This window comes from Stenella coeruleoalba (genome assembly GCF_951394435.1).
Source record: "Stenella coeruleoalba genome assembly, chromosome: 1".
NCBI classification, from domain to species: Eukaryota; Metazoa; Chordata; class Mammalia; order Artiodactyla; family Delphinidae; genus Stenella; species Stenella coeruleoalba.
The window spans coordinates 24,851,090-24,864,311 of record NC_137169.1 but is presented as its reverse complement, the minus strand read 5'-3'; the positions used below and the strand labels follow the sequence as shown (position 1 = coordinate 24,864,311).

At 57.4% G+C, this 13,222-nt stretch overlaps 1 protein-coding gene across 8 annotated transcripts in view; it reads left to right on the top strand.

Moving 5' to 3' along the window:
* The first annotated feature begins 1,756 nt into the window (after positions 1-1,756).
* Positions 1,757-13,222, top strand: part of COL16A1 (collagen type XVI alpha 1 chain) — a 51,415-nt gene continuing 39,949 nt past the window's right edge. For 6 of the 8 annotated variants that reach the window (XM_079943492.1, XM_079943494.1, XM_079943496.1 and 3 more), the window contains exons 1-12: positions 1,757-2,587; positions 4,164-4,270; positions 6,205-6,279; positions 6,387-6,504; positions 7,374-7,497; positions 7,808-8,074; positions 8,693-8,773; positions 8,954-9,079; positions 9,888-9,941; positions 10,806-10,841; positions 11,835-11,861; positions 12,947-13,009. In XM_079943492.1, coding sequence (XP_079799618.1) covers positions 4,198-4,270; positions 6,205-6,279; positions 6,387-6,504; positions 7,374-7,497; positions 7,808-8,074; positions 8,693-8,773; positions 8,954-9,079; positions 9,888-9,941; positions 10,806-10,841; positions 11,835-11,861; positions 12,947-13,009 — 1,044 coding nt within the window. In that variant the 5' untranslated portion in view covers positions 1,757-2,587; positions 4,164-4,197. Of the gene's footprint in view, positions 2,588-4,163; positions 4,271-6,204; positions 6,280-6,386; positions 6,505-7,373; positions 7,498-7,807; positions 8,075-8,692; positions 8,774-8,953; positions 9,080-9,887; positions 9,942-10,232; positions 10,260-10,805; positions 10,842-11,834; positions 11,862-12,946; positions 13,010-13,222 lie in introns of all 8 variants that reach the window. The other 2 variants (XM_079943498.1, XM_079943497.1) reach the window with 2 other exon arrangements.

Sequence of the window (13,222 nt, the reverse complement as noted above, 5' to 3'; positions counted from 1 at the left end):
GCCTGCGTGTGTGTGGATGTGCCTTGGTGTGTACGTGTCTGAGTCGGGGTTTCTGCGGGAGCCGAGTCTGTGTGGCCACCTGTGTCTGTGTGCACACATGTGTACGTGCTGTGGGTCTGCAGGTTTCTGTTTGCATATATGAAGAATTATGCCTGTGGGCACAGGTGTGTGTTTCTATGTGTATGTGCACACACGTGTGTGTGTGCATGCATATGTCTCATGCGTGCATATCCAAGTAAAAGCAGTGCGAGGTACATGCATTCTGAAAATTATGCACCTGTGTTTGAGTACGTCCAGGGATATATTTCTGTGGCTTCATCTGTGCTCACACATGTGTCTCTGTGTGTCTGTTTACGTGGAGGAGTATCAAGTGTGTGCATGTGTCTGTGTGAACCTAAGGGTCTACATATGCACGTGGAGTCTATACACGTGTCGTGAGAGAACCTATCTAACTGCACGCTTCTGGATGGGTGCACGTATGTGTCAGGGGCAGGAAGGGGCAAAGGCCCATTTCTAGACTGCATCCAGCTGTCCCCTCCTGCCCGGGAGGGTCTGGGATATGAATGGAGGAAGGATATAGGAGTTGCCCAGGATGGCACAGTGGTTAAGAGCGTGTGCTGTGGGTCCAGCCTAGCTGGCATGGGCCCCTGCCCCACCATCCACTAACCATGCGATCTTGGGCAAGTTGAGTTGTTCCTGGGCTCCAGGTTTCCCCATCTGTAAAATGGGGGTAAGCATAGAATTCTCCTTCTGGGGCTGTTGCGAGGATGAAAGGAGCTAGCCTATGTGAAGTTCTTAGCACAGAGCCTGACCTATGGGTGTTGTCTATTCATTCCCAAGTGCCCGCCACTGGCGCAGCACGTATGGGCAGGCGGAGCCGGTGCCTGCCCACTCCTCAGGCCAAAGCTCCCAGAAAGCCCCACCCCTCCACTTCCCGCCTGCTGAGCTCAGCGCTTCCCAGGCCCCACCACTGTCATAGCCACATCTGAGCCAGTTCTGCGCAGGGACCACAGTGGCCAGCGTCCCCGTGGCCGTGGTTGCGGGTTTCCGCTGACTCAGCGCCTCGGGCTCCAGAGGCGGGAAACCCCAGGCCTGCCGCCCCTCTGGTTAGATGGGGCCACAGGGCTATGACTCCACCATGTTGCTTCTCCAGGAAGCCCCCACCCCCCCCATCAGGGCACTCCAGGTGCTCCCACCACACGCATTCCTACCACTCAAGGGCCTCTTGAACCTACTTCTCCATAGTTCCTCATCCTTGGGGCCCAGAAATTTGTTTGCTGCCTCCAGGGGAGACCCTTGGGAGGGTCACCTTGATCATCCCCCTGCCTCAGGACAGAACTGGACACATTACCTGCTTCCTTCTCCTCAGAAGTCCAATCTCTCATCCAACCTCAATTCCTCTCGGTTCCTTGGCTCCTGAGTATAAAGCAACACCCTCTCCATCGCTGGGCCGGTCCAGTCTCACCCCCTCGCCCGCTGCCAGCGTTCACAATAATAATGATAATAACAGTGAATATTTATTGAGCTCCTCTTTTGTGCCCTTAGTAAGCACTTTTACAGACTAACTTGTTTCCTGCTCACAATCATGTGAGGTATATGCAGTCATTATCCCATCTTACAGATGAGAAAGTGGAGTCATAGTTAAATAGTAAGTTCAAAACCACAAAGCTAGAGCGGAGGACAGGGATTTGAGCCCTTCTAAGTTCACGGAGTCAGTAGGAATAAGGGGACCCGCTGGGTTCCACTTGTCTGGAATTGAGTCCAGAGCAGAAGGGGTTAATTTAGCTCGCGAGCGAGCACCCACCCAGGCGCGCACACACACCCCAACTCCTGGAGGGGGCCCCCTCCCCCCAGTTCAGACGGTCAGAGAACAGACTAACTGGGAACGTTAGGCTCAGAAACTGGAAAAAGCTGACCAAGGAGGCTTGGGTAGCAGCCACGTCACGGGTGCTGCGGAGCTGGGGAGGAGGGTCTCCATCCTCCCCTCCCCCCAGCCCCGCCACCCTTCTGGAGGCCCAGCGAGGGAAGGGGAAGGGGGTGGCACAGGGGAGGCTCTTCAAGCTCCAGGCCTGGCTCTTAAAGGGCCGGACTCCCCGCCCACCCGCCTGCCGCCAGAGCCCCTTGCAGGGCAACTCCGGGCACGCAGGGTCCCGCCTTGCTCGCTCGCTTACCTGGCTGGGCAAGTGGGAGGGATGGGCTTGGGAGCGCCGCCAGGCCAGGAGTGGGCCTTGCGTCCTGCCGCCTCTGCCACCGCTGGAGACCCCTCCCGGTCCTCCCTCCCTCCTCCTGCCTGGCGGGCGGGTCCAGCTGTGTTCCATTAGCGGCCCTGGCAAGTCCCCAGCCCCCTGGTGCCTCCCCCTCTTCCCCCACCCGGAGTGGCCGGCAGTCCCCGGCAGTCGAGCGGGCATGCGAGCGGGGCAGCATTCAGCCCCAAAAGCTCAGGACAGGGGAAACTGGGGACCCGAGGCCGGCCAGAAGTAATCGAGGAGCTTCCAGCGGGTCTGAAGAACCCAGGCCCTGCTTCCCGCGGTTGGCTGCGTTGGGCTGCCTGGATTACACAGTGAGGTGGCGGGGATCCCCAGCCACGGTAAGTGGGGGCGGAGCGGGCTGCCCCGGGCCTCTGGACTGAAGGGCCCCTTCTGCCCCTGACTTGCTGTGTGACCTGGGGCAAGAGGCATCCCCTCTCTGGACCTCAGTCCCCTTCTTTAAAGCAGGATGAGCTCTACCTCCATTGCAGTTCTGACTCTCCCTGCCCCCAGATCTGTGCCTTCATATATGGATGGGGTCATCTCCTTGGAAGCTTCTCTTTTATCCCTGGAGCCCCCTGCTCTGGATGGGGCTAGAGGAGTGAAGTCGAGAGGTCAGGAGCAGGAAGGGGACAGGGAACACATTGAAGTTCACGTGCATTCACATGCCTCTCACAGTTGCCAGTCCTTCCACTGACTGGCAGGAGGGGGAGGTCAGGATAGGGTTTGAGAGATAGGATGTGCATGCCACCAGAATGGGGGATGAATAGGGTGGGGGAGCAGTTCTGCCCCGGGAGGAAGGAGATTGGGGTCCTATCTCCAAATATATTGAGGCTAGGGGTCCTTCCTGCTCTCATTCCCTGTCCAGAGCAGAGGGAGGGGAAACACAATTCCTTTACAGCTGGAGGGAATGAGGTCAGACTTGCATAAGAACTTCCCGACAGGAGGGCCTATGGAGGGGTAGTCATAGGCTCGCCATGTGCACGTGTATATGTACTAGCTGGTGTGTCTAGGTGTACCGTGAACATGTGTCTCTGTGACCATGCCTGTGTGCAGGTAGGACTGTATGCACACACGGGCACAACTATGTCTCTGTGTATATGTGCCCGTGTATCTGTGTGTGTCACGCTGACACATGCATGACTGTGTGCGTGAGCGAACTGCCTGTCTCGGGGGAGGCTGGATGATGTATGGCTCTGCTGGCCGCTTGCTGAGCCCGCATGGGTTTATCTGGGCCCATCCATCGGGGTTTAATAAAACTAAAAGACGAGCATCCACCAGCAGGGGAGGTTGGCAACAAGGTCCTGAGCCCGTTGACCTGTCCTCCCGCCCGCTGCACCCATGGGGGAGGCTCCTTGGCTCACCAACCCCGTGATGCCTTCCAGGAGACTCAGCCCGGCTGTCAGCCCCTGACCTTGTGGATGCCAGACAGGGCCGCCTGGCTGAGCTGGGTGCGGCTAGCCAGGTGCCAGGCTAGCATATACCAGTACAGTGCACAGGTTGATAAAATATTGAAATACTTCCAAGTGCCTTGGCAAATAGCCTCCGCCTCAAGCGTCCTCGCTCTCCCGAGTGACCTGGGCTTCTAGGACCCTCTAGATCTCTCCTCAATCCAGCAACTGTCCACTGACGCAGCCAGATGCCGCCTGGACCTGCTTTCAGCTCTCCAGCCAGCCTTCTGCTCTGGCTGGTCGGTGTCCGTGCCATACCGGTGGTTAAATATTTTGAATATCACCTCGGCCCAAATCCTAGCCCGAGGCCTGTGGTTGGGCCTCTGAGGGGGACTGACGCCTGGCTAGACCTCCTGCAACCCCAGTACCAGCGCCTGGGCCCCATGGGCCGGTCGCTGCTTGCCCACGTGTGGAATTCTGCTCTGGGAGCTCAGGAATCCACCTTCCTGCTCTCTGTGGTTTTCAGGTGCTGTGGCTGCGGCCGACTTCTCTGGACCAGGATGTGGGCATCTTGGGCTCCTGGCTTGTGGCTGCTCAGTCTCTGTGTTATCTGCAGCCACGAGGCAGATACAGGTGAGATGACGTGAGGATCAGAGTGCCATAGGCCTGCCACTGCCTCTCTGAGGTGTGGGGTCCTGTGCACATATGTGACCACGGGCCTGGGTCACGTGGGCATTTATAGGAGAGTCCAGAGGCTGGGTTCAGAGTGGCCTGAGGTGTTTGCACGCATGAGCCAGTGTGAGGTGAGCTAGAGAGGATGTGTGTTTCTGTCTACATATTTGTGTGTCTCTGGGCCTCTCTGCGTTTACATCTCAGAGTTGCTGTGTGCATCAGTACCTACTCCTGTGTCTCTGTGTGTGGGAAGAACCACCCACCCTAATACATAAACCCAACCTGTGCCCCAGCTGCTGGTGGGGCCGGCGTGGTGGGCAGGAGCCGGCAGCAAGCTCTCCCTGCAGAGGGAGGCTGCATATCCCCAAACGGGCCAGGCCTCTCCAGTCCTTGCCCTGGTGGAGAATCCATCTTCCAGCCCACGTGCTCCTCCTCCTCCACGGCGATCTTGGATAAAGGGGCCGCCTCAAGGCCCAGACGCCGGATGGGACAAAGGGTGCAGCTTTCCAGGGCCCAAAGCCAGAGGAAGTTGACCAGGCAACTTGCCCTGCCCTGCTAGGTGCCCTCTGGCTGTGTGTCTGAGCAGAAATAGAACTCCTAGAACCCCAAATCCAGCCAAAAGAGGCAGAACAACCAAGATGCAGATGTGAGTGGGGTACATGTGACTGTCTGTGGGTTGTGTGTGTACATATGTGTTTTTGCATGTTTGCATATATGCCTTACTGTCTTCTCCCTCACCGGGTCCCCTGGGGTTTGGGGCAGATAATTTCAACATCTGTAAGGAATTTGGGCCCATTGCCAAGGGGTGAGTCACCCTTTGCTGCTGCTGATGCTAAAGACAGTGATAGTTTTTCTGGACAAACCTGGGGCAGAAAGATTCCAGGGGGGTCACTGGGCCTAGGAATCCAGGATTCCTTCTTCCCACCAGGCATCCCAATGCCCAGCTTCTAGGAGCTGTATCCACCGGCTTGTCCCAGCTACCCCATCTGCATTGATTAAAAGGTTTTTTCTGATTCTAGCCTCCATCTCTCCTGTTGTAGCACTCTCTCATTACTTCTGCTCAATCAGCCCTAGAGAAGAGGCAGGCGCATGGCTGCCTACCTGTCCCTTAAGGGTTTTGGAGACCTGACTAAGCTATCCCCTTCTGCATGAGCCTTTACCCCCTTAATATACCCTGTCTGGAGCCCCAAGGTTCTGGTGGGTTCCTTGAGCTTGTGGTCCACTCAGGCCCTCAGTCTTTTCTCACAGTTTCATAATGTAGTTATCCAGGTGAAAAGTCAATCTGTTGACTCAGACTTGTGTCTGGCCTCCTTGTCTGTTTTGGCTGTGGAAAGTGGAACCCCACCCATTGCTGAGAACATGTGTACCAGCAGCACATGGCATCCCTGGTGGCACAGGCATCTACAACTCACACATGTGCAGACATGTGCATGCACTGGTATATAACACAGTGTGCATGGACCTGACGTTTCCTTGCCCCTGAAGTGCTCCTCTGTCTCCCACTTGGGTGTATGTTGTGGAGGGGGCTTGTGTATATACACAGCTCCCCACCCCCATCTGAGCTGTAGGCCTGCCCAGAGTTTCTTTCATTCTCTTGCTGGCCTGGCCCCTGACTTGGGGGTCCTAGGGAGATTTGGGTTCTAGGAATTCTGATCTTGCTCTGCTATGAACTTACTTAGTAGCCTTGGGCCAGGCCTCAGTCTTCCCATCTGTGCATTGGCTCCCAGGGTAGCCAGGGTCAGAAGGCGAAAGGTGAAACAGCCCCAAGGCAGAGCCTGGGTAGAGATGCAGTGTGGGGAACATGAACTTGCTCCGCCCCAGGCTCCCCAAGAGCCCGGCTGTGCAGTCACCTCAGCCTGAGCCCACCAGATGCCCCACTGCCAATTCTTTTCCAGGGGAGCGGTGCCCACCTTCACAGCAAGAAGGACTCAAGTTGGAACCCAGAAGCGACTTATCGACCAACGTGACTGGTGAGTGCTCATCTCATCCTGTCGTCTCCCCTCCACCATCTTCCTGGAGTGGCCAGTATCCCACTCACCTGCCCAGCTGAGCTTTTCATCCACTGTCTCCCCTAAAGGCTTCAATCTCATCCGCCGACTCCGCCTCATGAAGATATCTGCCGTTAAGAAGATCCGAAACCCCAAGGGACCTCTCATCCTGCGACTGGGAGCGGTCTCAGTCACCCAGCCCGTGCGGTAAAGGCCCCAGTGTGACCGCTGGGAATCAGTACTGACCTCAGCCACACTCCCAGCAACTCTGCATGTGGGGCCTAAGCTCAGGGGCACCCGTGGGTCATTGTATCCTGCTTCCTGTCAGGAGTCAGCCTGGTCTCCACTCCTGGGCCTTGCAGGGCGTGCAGAGAGAAGGGGACTGGCAGGCCCACCCTGTGTCCTTTCCCCAACTCTGGCTAGCAGTGGGTGAGGACAAGTCTGCATCCTGTGGGCACCATGAGGACTCCAGGATGGAGGAGGGAACCTTCAAGAATTGTGTGTGTGTGTGTGTGTGTGTGTGCGCGCGCGCACCCACACGTGTGAAGTCCGAACTCCCACAATCCCTGGGTGGTCTGGCCCCTGTTTACCTCTCCAGCCTCATCTTCCAAAATGTTCCCTTTCTTTCTTGCTGCTCCAGTCGTGCTGAACCTGTTCATTGTTTTTCAGTATTTCTTTCCCTGCCCCAGGCCCGGTTATTCTCCCCAAGGCATCCTGGATTCCTTGGAAGCACTTACCACAATCCTAATGAAATAGTGCACTAGTCATTCTGAGGATCCTTTGTTTATGGCCTTACCTCCCGCATCACCCCGTCAGACTTGAAGGCTCCCTGAGGACAGGCCTCTTCTCTGTGTTTTCACCCCTGTTACCCCCCGCAGCCAGACCCACCACTGGCACATAGTAGGCCCTCAAGAAACATCTGTAGAATGAATGGATGTGTATATGTATGTGTGTGGCAGTTTGGAGGTGTGTGCCTGTGCGTGTCTCGTGTAGGTTCAACAGTCCTGAGGGCCCAGGGTGGGCAGCAGGTGGTCTCTTACCTGAGCCTCAAGGCACCCTCCCTGCTCTACCCCCAGACGTGTATTCCCTCGGGGCCTCCCCAGTGAGTTTGCCCTGGTGCTGACACTACTGCTGAAGAAACACACCCACCAGAATACGTGGTATTTGTTTCAAGTGACCGATGGAAATGGGTACCCGCAGGTGAGCCCGCCCCCCCGCTCCACCCCCATTGCTCTTGGCCATTGAGCAGTACCAGTCCATACCAGCTTCTGTCCCAGCTTGTGATTTCTGGGGCCTCCCTGCTCCATCCCAGTGCCCACCCTCAAGGTCACCCCCACCCCACCTATCCCAACCTCTTAGGAGGTATTGCTCTGTGACCCCAGCCAGCTTTCGTCCCTTTCTGGGCCTCAGTTTCCCCTCCTGTGAAATGAGCTTGAGAGCCCTTACCTTTGTCATGCTGTGGCTTGGGGGGCTCTGATTCTCTGTCCTTGCCTTTCCCGATTCCACACAGATTTCCCTGGAAGTCAACAGCCAAGAGCGGAGCCTGGAGTTCCGGGCCCGGGGCCAAGATGGCGACTTCGTGTCCTGCATCTTCTCAGTGCCCCAGCTCTTTGACCTGCGTTGGCACAAGCTGGTGCTGAGCGTGGCTGAACGCGTAGCCTCTGTGCATGTGGACTGCACATCAGTCTCCTCCCGGCCTCTGGGGCCCTGGCGACCCATGCAGCCTGTGGGCCATGTTTTTCTGGGCTTAGATGCTGAGCAGGGCAAACCTGTCTCGGTGAGTGCTAGGTCAGGCTTGGACTCTGCTCCTACTTTCTGGGAGCCTGAGTGAGCTCCCGGGAACCTATATCTGACCAGGACTTTCCCTTGCTCAGAATCCTCTCATGGTTCCCCATTGACCTCCAGATGCAGCCTGAACGTATTAACCTGGCATTCAAGGTCTTTCATGATCTGGTCCCTATAAATGACTGCAGCAGCATCTTCTGTTCCATCTTTCCATGCAGCTTTTGCTCTGGTTGATTCCATCCCAGACATCCATCTCACCTAATACTTTCACACCACCAGCCTTTGCCTATGCTGTTACCTCTGCCTGGAATGCTTTTCCTTGTATACCTACCTGCTGAATATCTACTGGTCCTCAAGGCCCAGCTTGAATGAAATCTCCTCTTCCCCTTTTCCTCTGGGCCAAAGCGAACATTTCTCCCCCCTCTCCCTCTTTCTTTCGTGTATAGTTTTGTTTTGCTTTTTGTGACAGCTGTATTCTTGATGGTCTCCCAGGCCAGACTGGAAACCTTCTGAGGGCAAACTCTGGGATGGAGCCATCTCTGTGCCTCATTAGGGTCCAGGACTCAGAGCTATTTGCTAGAATGAAGTGACACTTGTGTGTCCCTTGCAGTTTGACCTTCAGCAGGCACACATCTACTGTGACTCGGATCTTGTGCTGGAGGAGGGCTGCTGTGAGATTTTGCCGGGAGGGGTGAGTGGCCTGGCCCCAGCACAGCTGGGAGGGGTTGGGGCACTGTCCAGGGACACAGTGTGCTGGAGATGGAGGACCAGGAAGGCGATGCCTAGAGATCTTAGGATGATGAGTGGGTGAAGTGGGGTGGGGGGAGTCTGCCTTCTGTACTGACCCCAACCCTTCCCCCACACTGGGCAGTGTCCCCCAGAGACCTCCAAGGCCCGCCGGGACACCCAGAGCAATGAGCTCATCGAGATCAATCCACAGACTGAGGGCAAGGTCTACACCCGCTGCTTCTGCCTGGAGGAGCCGCAAAACAGCAAGGTGGGTAGGCAGGGCAGGCAGACATGGGCATAGACAGGCACACGTGGGCCTGCCCCTCCCCTGACCTGACTGGGGCCTGCCCCCAGGGTCAGTTGACCATGTGCCCCAGGGCAGGGAGGGCACTGGAAGCCCTGCTTCTTTGCTTCCCACCCCTATTGGATTCTCGTAGGCAGAGAGACAGCCCACCGTAATACCCTGTGCCCGCCTGCCTGCTGGCATTGAGAGTTGTGCCCATCTAGCTCTGGTACTACCCACACCCTCACTGCTACCGTCCCAGACCCTAGTGAGGGAAGGACCAGGCTGGCACCCAAAGGCAGTTTCTCCAGGACAGGGATATCTGGGGTCAGAGGCCGGGTGCCACACTGCTTGCCTTGGGGCTCACTCATTGTCCTGGGCTAACCCCGGGCAAGTGCCAGGCTGGTCCCATGCCCAGCACCATGGCCAGCTGCCCTGCCCGCTTTAGGTTCTTCGGGGGCGGCAGGGAAGCCCAGTGCCTCCCGTAGCCCCACACCGTGGCAGGGCAGCCTCCCTGCCCGCCGGGCATCTTGCCCAGCTTTTGGCTGCAGGAACACAGGATCCCATTGATTCGTGGTCTTGTTTTCTCCGACATCACGTGGGTGGGGTGAAAAGGAAGGCGGGGGGCCTGTTGGGGTGCCAGGGGCCTGAGTAGGCTCTTGATGACCTGGGAACTGCCGGATGTCAGGCTGAGGCATCCCAGGGGTCCATGCCCCTGCCTGGGGGCCCCTGTCTAGTGTGGGCCCCAGAACTGCCCCCTCCTCAAGATTCCCTCCTTATTCTGTCTGCTCAGGTGGACGCCCAGCTGACGGGAAGAATCAGCCAGGAGGCAGAGAGAGAAACAAAGGTAGAGACAGTGCGTGGGCGGAGGAGCCAACAGTGGCCTCAGGCTGCCCTCCGTAAACCCCTTGAGAAAGAGACTCTCCGCCCATGCTCTTCCCACCTGCCCCCACTCTCCTGGACAGAGCTTAGGATTTGTAGGTGCCAGCCCTGAGAAGGAAGGATGAACGGGAGTGAGACAGACAGCGCCTGGCACTATCTAGGGCACCCGCTTCTGGTGGTTCTTGGGCAGGGGTGCTGGAAGCAGTGCTCTGTCCCCTCCATTCCCCACCCATTCTCATGCCCCCCCTCTTCCCAGGTCCACCAGGAGACAGCAGTGGACGAGGTAAGCCTCCCACCTAGACTGGCAAAAAGAGCTTGGTTGGAAAGGTGCCAGCATGAGCCCTTCGGACAAGGCTTTGGTGCCCTGGAGCCTGGGCATGGGGATGTGGGATGACCACACAGCTCCCAGCATTCCTTGGGGACCTGATGCTGGACCCTGTCTGCCTGTGCTTCTCCTTAGGAGCGGGGTGTTCAGCCCTGGGCACTCCTGCTGAGTTGGCAGCAAATGGCCACGGGTATCCTGGAGAGGGCCCAGGCCTTGGCCATGGGACCCTGGATTCTGGGCCTCACTCTGCTCCAGCATGCTGTGTGACCCAGGGCCCACTGCTATTCCTCTCTGGGCTTCAGTTTCCTCATCTGAGAAATGGCTTGGCTCTGGGTCGGTGGCAGTTGAGGGGCGAGGCCTGTTTGGCAGGGTTTCCATCTTTATGCTCCTCAGCTCCACCCAGACACCTGTGATGCTCTTGGTGTGTGTAAGGGGGCCAGTGGGGTGGAGGGGGCTGGTCCTGGGCTCGCAGACCTGACCTCCAGGCCCATTCTTCCCTTTCAGTGCCCGCCCTGTGTCCATGGTGCCCGGGAGAGCAACGTGAGTGAAGAGAGAGTGTGCTGGGTGGGGTGGACGGGGCCTGGGAGTGGGCGTGGCCTAGAGGTTGGCTTGGCGGCTTCCTGGTTCAGGACAAGGGGGTCTTTGTGCACTTTCGCACTCTCTGCCTGCCCGCCCCCCAGAGCTGGGCTTGACCCACACCCGCAGTCCCACCGAGCCAGGGCCCCTCCAGGGTGGAATGGGGCCGGGGTGGCGGCTGGCAGAATCAGAGCCTTGGGTGCTGACCCCAGCTTGGCCCTCCCCTCAAGGACTCAGGCCTGCTCTCCTTGGAAGGCTTCCCATGTCATCTTAGAGGCAGAGAAGGGGAACGGCTGGCTCAGGGTGGCACAGCCCAGCATTGCCCCCCAAACCACGTGTTGGCTCAGGGCCTCCCCTCCTATCCCTCTCTAGCTGGTCCTGGCCCATCCTCCCTCTGGGGTCCAGAAGGACAAGGGAAAGGGGCTCAGTGCGAGCCCAGCTGGTACCCAACTGCGTCTCTTCCGTGGGCAGTATGAGTCACCACTTTCCCACAGCCTGACATTCTGAGTTGACATTCTGCATTGATCCACAAAGGGCACAGCCCCCGCTCCCCTCGGCTCTAAGCCCCTGGCCTTGGGGGACATCAGGAAGTGCCCCCTCTGCTGACCTCCCCTGTTTCCGTCCTGCCCTCCACCAAATCCAGTAAAGCTGATGGTTCCCAGATATGCAGGGGTTACCATGGCAACCAAGCAGCCATGTTATCCTAGCAACTGCGGGGTGGAGCTAGCCAAAGCCAGGCAGGTTAGAGAAGGTAGGTCAAACCCCTCCGTAAGTTTGACAGCTTTGGGAAATAAAATCAGCATGCTGGTTGGCCTGGGAGACAGAGCAGGGGCTGGGGTTCGGGCTGTTGGTTCAGCCACCCCTGTGTGACCCTGGCTAAACTGCTTGCCCTCTCTGGGCCTCTGTTTCCCTCTCCCTCCCTGAGATGATTGCATCCTCTCTCATCTGTCCCCTCAGGTCACAATTGGTCCCTCTGGCCCCCAGGTGAGTCCCAGATGGAGAACAGGCCACCTCTGCCCTCTTCAGTGATGCTAGTCCATCTCACGGCATGTGGCCCCTTGGCTGTGTGTATATATCAGGGCTACCCAAGCCTGCGTATATGTGGGGTGATTAGATGTGTGTGTGTGTGTGTTGGAGAGAGTAGGGGGTTGTGTGGATGAGAGGATGTTAAGAACTGCCCTTTTCTGAGGGCCTACTGTGCATCAGGCACTGGGCCACCCATTGGCACCATGACCTTCCTGAACCCCCTCAGGCATCTTGCAGGGTGGGTACTATCATTTTATTTCAGGGAAAACCGAGGCCCAGCTGTGCCCACGTGGGTGACTGGTGTGATTTTGTGTGTGTGTGTCTATGTGTGTGACTACGTGCATTTCTGGATACATGTTTGCACATGTGCAGGGGGGTGAACCCATATACCTGTGGGCCTGACAGGATCACAGAGCTTGTGGGTGATGTGCAAGTGTGAGGTTGCACACGCCTGTGTGCCTGTGAGTATATAATATCATTCTTGGAGCCCCTCCGCGTGCGTGTAAGTGGTGCACACTTCACCTGCAGTGTCACATTTCTTCCTCACCGCAGCCCCTTGAGGTAGGTGCTGACATGAATCCCATTTTATTGATGAAGAAACTGAGGTTCAGACAGTTCACATAACTTGCCCTGAGACACATGCTTGTAAGCGGTGGAGGTAGGATTTGAACTCGGGCAGCCTGACACTCACCATCATGGGTGTCTTCCACTGCACATGTGTGTGTCCACGCACATGTGTCCCTGTGCCCCTGGGTGTGCTGTGTGTGAGCTAGCGTGCTTGGGTTGGAGTGTGGGAGAAGAGATACCTTCTGCCTGAAACTACGGATTTGCCAAATATGGTCTTTTGGGGTGGGAGGCACAGGCGGATGAGTGCGTATGGAATCCATATGCTGTGTGTGGGGGGGCGGGGGGTTGGGGCAGGGCTGTGCTCACTTACACACCCGTGTGTGGTGGATGCGTGGAGAAGACCAGGATGGGGAGAGCTTCTTCAGGGCTCTCATGTGCTCCTCTGGTCCCAGCCCTTGCTTTGGTCTCATCCACAGAGAGAGAAAGGTGAGCAGGGCCTGCCTGGTCCATCAGGACCCAAGGGAGAGAAGGGAGCCCGGGTAAGTGCCCCGGCCACGTCCACGGCAGAACGTTCCCACCTGTGCCCTGGGGTTGGGCCGGAATGTGAGCCATCATCCCATCATCTCAGATGGAAACCTGCAGCCTGGTCCAAACAGGGGATGAGGGACAGGGTCTCTCTAGGGGTTAGTGTGCGGAAACCTGTATCTTCTAGGGGCACCTGTGACTATGGGATTCTTGGGCCCATCCTCCTC